At 67.5% G+C, this 11,683-nt stretch overlaps 1 protein-coding gene across 1 annotated transcript; it reads right to left on the bottom strand.

Annotated features, from left to right (window-relative positions):
- Positions 1 to 728: 728 nt before the first annotated feature.
- On the bottom strand, positions 729 to 9,272 carry ETNK2 (ethanolamine kinase 2). Its single transcript, XM_058423521.1, has 8 exons — positions 8,712 to 9,272; positions 4,780 to 5,039; positions 4,163 to 4,300; positions 2,778 to 2,920; positions 2,566 to 2,649; positions 2,060 to 2,229; positions 1,436 to 1,509; positions 729 to 1,091 (listed from the first exon to the last, which is right to left on the bottom strand). The coding sequence occupies exons 1-8, from the start codon at positions 9,270 to 9,272 to the stop codon at positions 1,019 to 1,021; spliced, it is 1,503 nt and encodes a 500-aa protein (XP_058279504.1). The 3' UTR covers positions 729 to 1,018.
- Positions 9,273 to 11,683: the final 2,411 nt, after the last annotated feature.

Raw genomic sequence — 11,683 nt, 5'->3', positions numbered from 1 at the left:
GGGGTGGGGACAAGGCCAAGGGAGGAGGACAGCGGTGGGGACGGGCAGGAGAGACCCCCCCGGACCCCCCCTGACCCTGGGGGAGAGGGCGAGGGCAGAGCTGGGAAGCTGCAGGGTGCCGGGGGGGGAGCCACCAAGAGAAGGGGACAGCGGGGACAGGCAGGGACAGTCAGGGACAGCAGTGAGGACACAGGGACAGGAGCGAGGACACGCAGGGACAGCAGTGGGGACACGCAGGGACAGGCAAGGACAGCAGTGAGGACAGGTAGAGCAGCAGTGGGGACACGCAGGGACAGGCAGGGACACCCAGGGACAGGTAGAGCAGCACTGGGGACAGGCAGGGACAGCCCTGGGCCGGGCACAGCGCCATGTGTGTGACACCCAGGGTCATGTGTGACACCCAGGGCCACGTGTGTGACACCCAGCACCACGTGTGACACCCAGCGCCACGTGTGTGACACCCAGGGCCACGTGTGACACCCAGGGTCATGTGTGACACCCAGGGCCACATGTGACACGCAGCGCCCCGCTGGTGCTGCACCCTGCGCCTCAGGGCTGGCTCTGCGCGCTCCCCGCAGCTCCCACCCCTCGGGGAAGGGTCCCGTGCCTGGGCTCAGCGCCGCTTCGGGGCTGGCACCCGCTGGCACCCAGCGGGGCGGGAGGGGACAGAGGGCACGGCCAGCGACCGGGCGGCTCTGGGGGACGGCGCGTCCCTGCTCGGGGACAGCGGGGCGGTGCCAGCCCTGGCAGTGGCAGCAGCAGCAGCAGCGGTGGCGGTGCCAGCGGGGCGCGGACCCGCCGGGCACCAGGGCTGAGCGGGGCTCGGCCTTAAGGCCGTGGTGAGGCTTCCTCGCGTGGGCCGTGGTCCTCTCCAGCATCTCGTGGTCCGGTTTGGGGGCGTCCAGGCTCTCCTGGAAGCGGTGGTGGCCGGGGCAGAGCTCCTTGTGTCCCCCCTCGTCACCGCGGGGGCCAGGGGGCAGCGGGGACACGGCCGGGACAGAAGAGCTCGGGGTGGCTCCTACTTGGGGACCTGCAGCGCTGTGACCACCGGCTTCATCTTGAAGTACTGTTTAAACCTTAACTTTGCGTATCTGCCGAGAGAGAAGGGACAGCTCGGAGCCTCTCGTGTCCCCAGGGACAGCCGGGATCCTCCCTGGGATCTTCCCGGGATCCTTTCCAGGGACCACCAGGATCCCCCCTGGGATCTTCCCGGGATCCTCTGAAGGGACCACCAGGATCCCCCCTGGGATCTTCCTGGGATCCTCCCCAGGGACCACCAGGATCCCCCCTGGGATCTTCCCGGGATCCTCCCCAGGATCCTCTCCAGGGACCACCAGGATCCTCCCTGGGATCTTCCCGGGATCCTCCCCAGGATCCTCTCCAGGATCCTCCAGCTCCTCTCGTTTCCCACTGGGAGCAAGCACGGTGGACTCACCTTAAGAAATTAAAGTCTATGGTCGAGTATTTATTCTGGATGAGGCCCCAGCACGCCCAGAGGAAATGGGATGCCTGCGAGGGGCAGAAGAAGGCTCAGGGCACAGAAACAGGCGTGTCTCTGCTGGCTGGGGCCGGAATTCCCGGCGCTGGGACAGGGGCAGGGGCAGGGGCAGCACACGGAGCGGGGCTGCGTGGATCCCGCAGCGGGATTTCTGTGGCTGGAGCGAGGGGCGGCAGCAGGGAGATGCTGCACACGGACTCCCGCCCCTGTGCCGCCCTCCCGGCAGCTCCGGCCAGGAAAACAGAGGATATTTCACACGAAACTTCCAGAACATTGGCTGGGGCCGCCCCAGAGTTACCAAAGAGGATTTCCTCACGCCGGGCAGTGCCTGACCCCTCTGAAGGGCTGCCCAAGGCCGCGGGACACGCGCTGTCCCCAGCACACCCCCTGAGGCACTGCCAGGCCCCGTGGCACGGCCTGTCCCAGATGTCCCCAGGGCTGGCACCTGCAGCCCCATCCTGGCCAGGTCAGCTGGAAGCCCAAGAGCAGGGCAGAACTCGAGCCCTGGGTTGTGTTTCCAGCCCCGGAGCGAGGCCGGCTCCCCCCAGCCCCACCACTCACCAAGGAGAACTTGTTCACTTGCACGTAGAGAGTTTCCAGCTCCTCCTCGGACACCTGGGCGTCACCTGGGTGCCCCTGGGTGAGCTCCTTGTAGGCCTGCAGGTAGGAGTGCAGCCACTGCAGCTGCGTCTCCTTGCTGGGGTAGAGGCCATAATCCACCTCCTTCACACCTGGGGGACACGGGGGGACAGGGAGGGGTCGGATTCTCCATGGCAAGGCGAGGAGAGCTCGACCCCACCCCGGCACAAACCGAGCTGAGGGGCCAGGAAGGGCAGCCCAGGGGCAGCAGAGACCCGGCTCTGACCACGGGCAGCCCCATTTCCTGCTGCAGGGTTTGGGGTGCGGCTCCCTCCTCCGTGCCCCGTTACAGGGACACCCCAATTCCCAGTTCAGAGCTGGGGGTTTAATTCCCTCCTCCACCCCAGGGTTGGGTACACCCCAGGGTTGGGGACACCCCAGTTACAGGGACACCCCAGGCCGGGGCCGGGACCCCAGCCCGTCCCAACCTGCGAACTCATTGAAGTGGTTCCCGATGTCGAAGGCCTGGTAGTTGTACCCCGTGTACTCGTAGTCGATGAAGCGAACGCGCTCTGCCGGGGCAAAGCGGCGGCTGTGAGCGGGGGACATGGGGGGGACACGGAGGGACACGGGGGGACACGGAGGGGACACGGAGGGGACACGGAGGGGACACGGAGGGGCCGGCCCCGGGCGCGCAGACCTCGCGTCCTGTCGTAGATGATGTTCTTGCACAGGAGGTCGTTGTGGCACAGCACCACGGGGGACCCCAGCGGTGACAGCGTCTCCTCCATCCAGGCCAGCTCCCGCTCCAGCGCCTCCGGGCTGGGCACGTCCTGCGGGGGCCTGGCCACGGGGACAAAAGGGACAGGGGGGCATCGCTGCTGCTCTCGGGGAGCCTCCCTGGGGCTCAGGGGCAGAAATTCCCTTCCTCGGGGGCTCAGGGGCAGGATTTCCCTTCCCCGGGGGCTCAGGGGCAGAAATTCCCTTCCCTGGGGGCTCAGGGGCAGAAATTCCCTTCCCCGGAGGCTCAGGGGCAGAAATTCCCTTCCCCGGAGGCTCAGGGGCAGAAATTCCCTTCCCCGGAGGCTCAGGGGCAGAAATTCCCTTCCCCGGAGGCTCAGGGGCAGAAATTCCCTTCCCCAGAGGCTCAGGGGCAGAAATTCCCTTCCTCGGGGGCTCAGGGGCAGAAATTCCCTTCCCCGGGGGCTCAGGGGCAGAATTTCTCCTCCCCAGCTTCCAGCTTTCCCCCGGGGGCTCAGGAGTGGAGCTGCTCTCCCCTCCCGCGCCTTACCCAGGACCCCATTAACACCACAGGGGTACGGAGGCTGTTTTTGGGGAGGGGGCCAGGTGTGGCGCCCAGGCAGACCCCACCCCTCAGCCTCGGCGCGTCCCCAGAGCTCCCCGCTCCCACCCCCAAATCCACGCGGGCCGCCTCCAGCGCCGGCTCGGGCCCGGCCCCGGGGATGTTCTGGACTTCCAGGAGGGGAGCGAGCTGGTTAATGATTCCCGAACCGGCCGCGCGGAGGGCGCAGGGTGGGTAAAGTCTGCCCGCGGCCCGCGGAGCGCCGGGCAAAGCGCGGGTTAATGATTGCCCGCCCGCGGCTCCTTCACCTCCTGCGCCTCCTGGGGCTGCCCCAAGCCGGCCCCGGAGCGCCCCGACACCGCCCTGCTGCACAGCCGGCCGCCCCCAAACCCGGCACGGGCTGGCTGCAAGTGCGAGCCCAGAGCTTGGAATTCTAGGATTCACCCACAGCTCAGCGGGGCTTGAGCTCGGGCTTATTCCGGGCTTAAATTCCCGGGAGGAGGGGGATTGTTACAGCAGCGGGAGGCTGTGGCTCCGGCTGGATCCTGCCTGGATGCTGCACAGGCACGTCCCAGAGCTCCAAAAAAGCTGAGATCTCCCCCCAAACTGGCGGCAGGAAGGGGCTGGAGCTGCTCCTGGGGGGATCCGGCAGCGGATCCGGCCCCGAAGCCACCCCCAGATCCCCGCAGAGGCTTCACCTGGGAGCCGGGGCTCTGCCCCCGCCCTGCCCGGCCCCGGCTGGGAGGGCAGAGCCTGGCCCCGTGGGATCCCTCTGCCTTTACCTGGGCTTGGATACCTTTGGGCTGAGCTCCGTCTTCACCAGGCTCAGGTATTTGTGCAGCTTCTGCCACAGCACGGGCCTGGGGAGGCTCCCGTTGGCGTGGATGGCGTGGACTCGGGCCATCTCCCGGGCCACCAGCCTGGCACGGAGCGGGGCAGAGGGGTGAGAGCCCATCCCAAACCCTCAAAATCCACCCCATAAAATCCCCGAAAGAGCTTCGGGATGTCTCGAGGGGCATTCCCTGAAACTCCTGCCCAAGGCACAGGGTCGGCAGAGCTGACCCCCCATTCCACACCTGGGATCAGCCCCTGAAGCATCTCAGAGCTCACACTTCCAGGGCAAATCCAGCCCGAAGCTCCGCTTCCCAAGAAATTCCTGCTTCCCAGAAAAACCTTCACTCCAGGTCCCCAGGAAAAAAAAAACCTCTCTTCACCAAAGCCTGACGCTTTGGAAATTTGGTATTTTAACAACCCCGGCTGCAGTTTGGCCCAATTTATCCCCCAACCCACGGCAGCCAGGGGAGAGCTGGAAACACGGAGCAAACCCCCAGAAAATCCTGGATTTCCCCTGGAAAACGCCCAGATCCCCCCGGGGGACGGCGCGGGGAGCCCCGCACACCTGAAGATGTGGGGATCCCGCACGTGGTCGGGCCCCAGCGCGATTCCCGGCAGGAATTGGTAGCAGAGCCCGTTCTGGAAGGCGCAGTAGAGGTCGGGGGCGCAGCCGTGGGCTCGCAGCACCTGGAAATTCCTCAGCTCCGTCTCCCTGTCCACCAGCAGCTCGGTCCTCCGGCCGTAGACGCGGACCAGCAGCGCGTCCGCCATCCCCTCGTCCGTGTAGCAGGCCACCAGCTTGTTGGTGATGCCATCAGTGAAGAGCTGCGTGGGGACAAAGGCGGCGGGGGTGACAGCTGCTGTGCCAGCGGGGCTCGGGGGAGCCCCCTGCCCCTTCCCACCGGGGGAAAAAACCTCCTGGGAATGGGGAAAAGGAGCGGGGCACGAGTTTGCGAGGGCTCGAGGCCCAGGGCTCTGCAGGCAGAGGTGGTGGTTTGGGTGGAAATCCTGCGATTTTTCACCCGGGGCAGCTCAGGGATGTCTCAGGAACAGCTCGGGCCAGATGTGCCACCAGCACGTTTGGCACGGGAGCAGCCCCGGGCGTCGCTCCCGGGAAAAACAAAACAAAAAAAAACAACAAAAAACCCAGGGTAAATTGGCACGAAATTTAAAAAAAAATTAATAATAAATAAACAAACCACCCAACCAGGCGGAAAACAAGGCCGGAGCAAACACCAGCCCCCATCCCCTCCTCCGACCCTCCCCGCGGGCCGGCGCGCTGATAGGCGGGGACGTCGCTGCTGGGGACAGCTCGTGTCAGCGCTCTGACGGCTCCTCGCAGATGGAAAGCGCGGTTTGTTCTCCCGGCGCTGCGCCTTGGCCGCCCGCCCGCGCACATGCCGCGGCTGCTGCCGCCCGCCCCGGCCCGGCCCCGGCCCCGGCCCCGGCCCGCCGCGATTTGGGGTGCCTCCAGGGCGCCCAGGGGGTTTGGGATGTGTCACCCCATGGGAAATCACCCCCACTGTCCCCTGTGCCAGCTCCGGGGTGCTGCAGCTCCCCATGGGAATGATCCCTTCATCCCGCCGGGATTTGGGGCACTTCCAGGGCGCCCAGGGGGTTTGGGATGTGTCACCCCACGGGAAGTCCCTGCCCCATTTCCCCCCACACTGTGGGATGTTCAGCTCCACTCTGGGCACTCCGGGGTGCTGCAGCTCCCCATGGGAACGATTCCTTCATCCCTGTGGGATCGGGGAGCCAGAGCAGGAGTGGGGAGAGGGTTCCTGCTCAGCAGCCGCGGAGCTCGGGGATGGGACGGATAATTTTAGACATCCCACTCAGCAACCCACGCTCCCCTATAGCGTTCCTATATATAGGGCTCCCGGAGCAGCCTCCCGAGGGAGACTCCAGGCACTGGAATGGGATCCTCCAAGTGGCACGGGGCTGACACCCCCATCCCACAGCTGGATTTGGGGCTGGCACCCCCCACCCCACAGCTGGATTTGGGGCTGACCCCCCCACCCCACAGCTGGATTTGGGGCTGACACCCCCCACCCCACAGCTGGATTTGGGGCTGACCTCCCCCACCCCACAGCTGGATTTGGGGCGAGCGGGGTGAGGCAGCTGCTGCTGAACCCTCTCCAGCTGCTTTTCCCCGAGCTGTTAATTTGGGCTTCACCACAGGGCTCAGCTCTTCCCTCCTCTTGTCCTGCCGGGCTGGAAATCCACAGCGGAGGTGTCACCTCCGGCCCGTGCGGGTGTCACCGTCGGCCACACCCGGCCGCAGCCCCTCCAGCCCTTCCCAGCAGCTCTAACGGGGTTACTGAGCCTCATCCCCCCCAAATTCCAGGCCACCGGCCCTGGGGACGGACACGTGGCTCCTCGGTGACCCACAGGTGACCCGCAGGGACTCGCTGGCTTTGGGGCTGCGGCTGCTCGGCGCTGCCGGGCGCTGTTCCCGGCGGATCCGGGCCGCAGCCACCCCGCTGCCACCCCAAACCCTTCCCTCCTGCGGCCGGGTGACAGCAGGGACAGAGGCACGGAGCGAGACACCGCGAACTTTGCCGGGGTTAAACGCAAAGCGAGACCTGTGCCAGAGTGCAAAATCCAACTCCTGGTGCTGCACCTGCCGGGAGAATCCCTGAGCATTCCCAAAACAGAACGCAGCTGGCTGGCTCAGCACCCCCAGCCCGGGGCTGGGCAACTTGCTGCCAAATCTGGGCTCAAAACACTGAACCCTGCCGGAGCCCTCGCAGGGCTTCAGCTCCGCGTCGCTGCGCTCTAATCTCTGGCTGAGGGGTGGACGGACGGGTGGAGAGATGGATGGATGATGGATGGATGGATGATGGATGGATGATGGATGGAGGAGTTTGTGATTCCCCGGGAGCGTGGGCAGCCAGCCCAGCCACACGGACATTCCCAGGGGATGAGGAGCAGGAGCCCCGGGAAGCGGGCGCAGCCTCAGCACCCAGCTCCTCCCTGCCGTGTTCCTGAGCTCCGGGAGGTTTTTCCCGTGCCTCCGGCACAGCCTGGTGCAGCCCCCGCGAGGTGCTGGGGACTGGGCAGCGCTCCAGGGCACCGGGAAAGGGAATGGGATCGGGAATGGGAACCAGCCGAGGCCCCTGGCCCACGCCATCCCATCCCATCCCATCCCATCCCATCCCATCCCATCCCATCCCATCCCATCCCACGGGAGGAGGGAAAGCGGCCCAGGGAGGGTTCCCCCATAACTCCTACGTGGGTTTTCCCCTTTTTTCTTTTTTTCCCCTCTCTTTTTGAATTAGAAACACACGCAGGCACACCCGCGCCGCTGCCGAGCGCCGATGCTTGCGGGGCCGGGGGTCCCTCCAGAACCGCCGAGCTCTGCCAGCAGAGCGGGACATTTCCTGCCCCTGCGAACTCCAACTCCCAGCTTCCTGCCCGCTGCCGTCTGCCCTTTCAGACGGCTTTTCCTGCAGCTTCTTGTATTTAATTACACCCGGCTATTAATACATTTTTAACGACGGGAAGCGCGTGCCTCCGGAGGGGACACCGGCTCACGTGCAGACGCTTAGGGGCACGCAGCGCCGGCCCCCGCACGCTCCGGTGCCCGGCGCCGCCAGCCCGTGTCACCTGTGTCACCCGTGTCACCCGTGTCACCCGTGTCACCCGTGTCGCCCCAGAGCCGGCCGGAGGGCGGAGGGATCCCCAGCTCTGCCCGCACAGCCCCGGCACGGCCGAGCCCTGCCCGCGCCGGCTCCGGTGCCCGGCTCCCACCCGAACCGCGGCTCAGCCCACGCCGCCCGGGGAATGCGGGAGCCGACAAACATCCCAAACAAGAGCGGCTCCCGGGAGCGGCCGCTCCCGCGGGGACACCCGTGTGCCCGAAAGCCACGGCTCGCTGAGCGCCCCTGACCCTGGCGGGGGTGTGCGAGGGGGTGTCAGCCTCTGCACCCCGGTCACGCTCTGAGCGCGGCGGGGACACGCGGGGCTGGGGGTACAGGGTGTCACATCCTCACGTCCTGGAGCACCCCATGCTGAACCCCACAGCCCACCCAGAGTGAACCCCACAGCCCCCCTGGGTGAGCCCCACAGCCCCCCTGGGTGAGCCCCACAGCACCCCTGGGTGAGCCCCACAGCACCCCTGGGTGAGCCCTACACTCCCCCTCCAGCAGACCCGGTGGACCCCCGGACTGAACCCTAGGACAGACCCCACAGCTCCCAGGCTGAGCCCCACAACCCCGCTCAGACAGACCCCACAGCTCCCAGGCTGAGCCCCACAACTCCCCCGGCACAGACCCCACAGCTCCCAGGCTGAGCCTCGCAGCCCCCCTTGAGCTGACCCCACACCGTGCCGTGTGAGCACCGCACCCCCCTCGGACAGACCCTATAACCCCACAGCCCCATAACCCCACAATCCCATAACCCCTCCCCAGCCGGGCTCCGCAGCCCCACCGGGCGATCCCCGCGGGGTTCGGGCGCTGCCGCTCCTGGGGGCGCCGGCTCGGGGTCCCCCCGTACCTTGGTCTTCACCGCGGCCGGCTCCCAGGCGGGTCTCAGGCGCCGCACGATCCGCAGCGCCCCGGGCAGCACGTCCCGCTCGTCCACCGCGATGCCGAGGTGCGGCACGGGGGGGGTCGCGCCGCCGCCCCCCCGCTCCGGCCCCGGGCAGTCGGGGCAGCGGGCGGGCGGAGCGGCCATGGCCGGCTCGGCGCTGCCGGAGCCGCGGCCCATGTGCCGGGGGCTGCGCGGGGCCGGCGGCCGCGGGGAGGAGCCGCCGCCGCTGGGAAGCCATGAGTCACCGGCCCGCCTCCGGCCCGCCTCCCCGGCAGCGCCCGCACCGCACCGGCACCGGGGACAGGGACCCGCACCGCCACCGGCACCGGGGACAGGGACCGGCACCGGCACCGGCACCGGGGACAGGGACCCGCACCGCCACCGGCACCGGCACCGGGGACAGGGACCCGCACCGCCACCGGCACCGGGGACAGGGACCCGCACTGGCACCGCCACCGGCACCGGGGACAGGGACCCGCACCGGCACCGCCACCGCCACTGGGGACAGAGGGCAGGGACCCGCATCCTACCGGCACCGGGGACAGGGACCCGCATCCTACCGGCACCGGCACCGGGGACAGGGACCCGCACCGCCACCGGCACCGGGGACAGGGGGCAGGGACCCGCATCCCACCGGCACCGGCACCGGGACCCCGCTCTGCCGCTCCTGCTGTCGGTGCCTCCCCCACCCATTCCCGGAGCCCCTCAGCCACCCCCGGGCCGAGCTCCCCCCTCCACACCTGCTGCTGATGCTCCTGCCCGAATCCCTTCCACATCCATTCCTGGAACCCCAAAGGCATTCCAGAGGATCCGGGACTGGGACGGCCCCTGGCACACCTGCAGCTGGTGCCCTGCACCCCAATGCCCATCCATCCATCATCCATCCATCATCCATCCATCCATCATCCATCCATCCATTATCCATCATCCATCCATCCATCCCTTCATCCATCCATCCCTCCCCTGATCCCCTCCGCCGTCCCGAGGGGCTCCCCCCAGCCCCCGTTCCCTCCCTTTGGGGTTCGAAAGGTAAAAAGGATGCCGATGGCACGCACGGGATGAGCTCCAGGCGGGCTGGATCCCTCGGGATCACCTCTCCCACTGCACCCTCCGGGCGCTGACTTCCTTCGGGACTGGCGGCTGGGCTGCCGGGAGGTTTTTGGGGGGCCAGCACCGAGCGGGATTTTCCCTCTGGCCGAGCCCCCGCAGCCCCCGGACACGGCTCCATCAGCAGAGGAAACAGCAGCGTCCCGCGGCCGGCGGCGGCGAACAACCCCCTCCAAAGCTCCCAGCTGGCCGTGCCCGAAACCGGCCCGGCGGGCAAAAATCATCTGAGGAAGGGCAGGAGGGGACAAAACCCCGCCAGGCAGCTTCCCGTGTTTCTAAAAATAGCGCCAGCCCCGCCAGTGTTAATAGGAAAGGCATAATTAATGCCGCGCTCTGCTGGGCTCTGCCGGGCTGAGCGCGGCCTAATTGCGGGGCCGGAAGGATCGAAGCCGGGCCAGCGGAGCCCCGCGGGCACGGCCCGGTCCCAGCCCCGGTTCCAGCCCCTGGAGCGAGTGATTAGAGGTGTTAATGACCCGGCCTCAGGGGCCCGGCGGCGGCACCGCGGGCTCCGGCGGCTCCCGCTGCTTGAAATGAGTGCGCGGCATCGGGACAGAACCGGCTCCGCCAAAAACGCCCCGGTTCCGGCCGGGCCGAGCCTTTTCCAGCTGCAGGAGCCGCGGTGGGGGCTGAAGTCGCCTTTTACGTCCACTCGAGTCTTCTCCAGACCCGAGGCTCGGCCGTGGATAGCAGGGCGCAGGAGGTTTGGAGATTTCCAGGTGGGATTTCCCTCCGGAAGGAAGGGGAGACTCTCGCCGGGCATCTCTGCGCGCCCAGAGGGTTGTGGATGTGGCTGAGCCCTGGCCCCGGCAGATTCCCTCTTTCCAGGTGCTCCCATCCCTCCCTGGCGCTGCTCCCCGAATCCCGGGGTTCCCCGTGCTCAGGAAACGCTGGATGAGGGCAGATATTCCTCCCTCCCCTTCCCTCCGCCCGCCGGCCCTGAAGAGCCACCGCCACCACCCCGGCGGCGCCGGGGGTGACAGAAAAACAACAACAAACGCATCCCAGCGACCCCAGGAGCCCGAATGGCCCCATCCCCGGAGCCGCGGGCCGCGCATCCCGCACGAGGAGGTTCAAACGCCCCAGGGCCGCAGGGAGCCCCAGGAGGGACGAACATCCGCCCCAGCCGCATCCTGTCCGCGCTGGGGCTGCCCTGGGGCAGGGCCGGGATCGGGGCCGGGATCGGGATCCGGGATCGGGATCCGGGATCGGGATCCGGGATCGGGATCCGGGCTGGGAGCGGGGCCGGGATCGGGATCCGGGCTGGGATCGGGATCCGGGCTGGGAACGGGGCCGGGATCGGGATCCGGGATCGGGATCCGGGCTGGGAGCGGGGCCGGGATCGGGATCCGGGATCGGGATCCGGGCAGGGATCGGGATCCGGGCTGGGAATGGGGCCAGGATCGGGAACGGGGCCGGGATCAGGATCCAGGCTGGGAGTGGGGCTGGGATCGGGATCCAGGCTGGGAGCGGGGCCGGGATCGGGATCCGGGCAGGGATCGGGATCCGGGCTGGGAAGAGGGCCGGGCTGGGAGGGCTGGAGCTTAGGGAAGGTTCTGGAAGGGTTGCACAGCAGCCGCTGGATCCGTGCTAATAGGAACATCCCCTTCCCAAATATCCCTGCAGCTGAGAGGGAATTTGGCAGCTCTGGGAATCCCTCAGCGCTGGAATTTTCACCCCCAGCTGGGAGCAGAACTGGGAATGTTCCCTGAGCTGGGAACAGAACTGGGAATGTCCCCTGAGCTGGGAACAGAACTGGGAATGTTCCCTGAGCTGGGAATAGAACTGGGAATGTTCCCTGAGCTGGGAATAGAACTGGGAATGTTCCCTGA

Source organism: Hirundo rustica, chromosome 24 (genome assembly GCF_015227805.2).
Source record: "Hirundo rustica isolate bHirRus1 chromosome 24, bHirRus1.pri.v3, whole genome shotgun sequence".
In the NCBI taxonomy this organism is placed as follows: domain Eukaryota; kingdom Metazoa; phylum Chordata; class Aves; order Passeriformes; family Hirundinidae; genus Hirundo; species Hirundo rustica.
The sequence above is the reverse complement of the archived record's forward strand: the minus strand, read 5'-3'. Positions and strand labels throughout refer to the sequence as shown.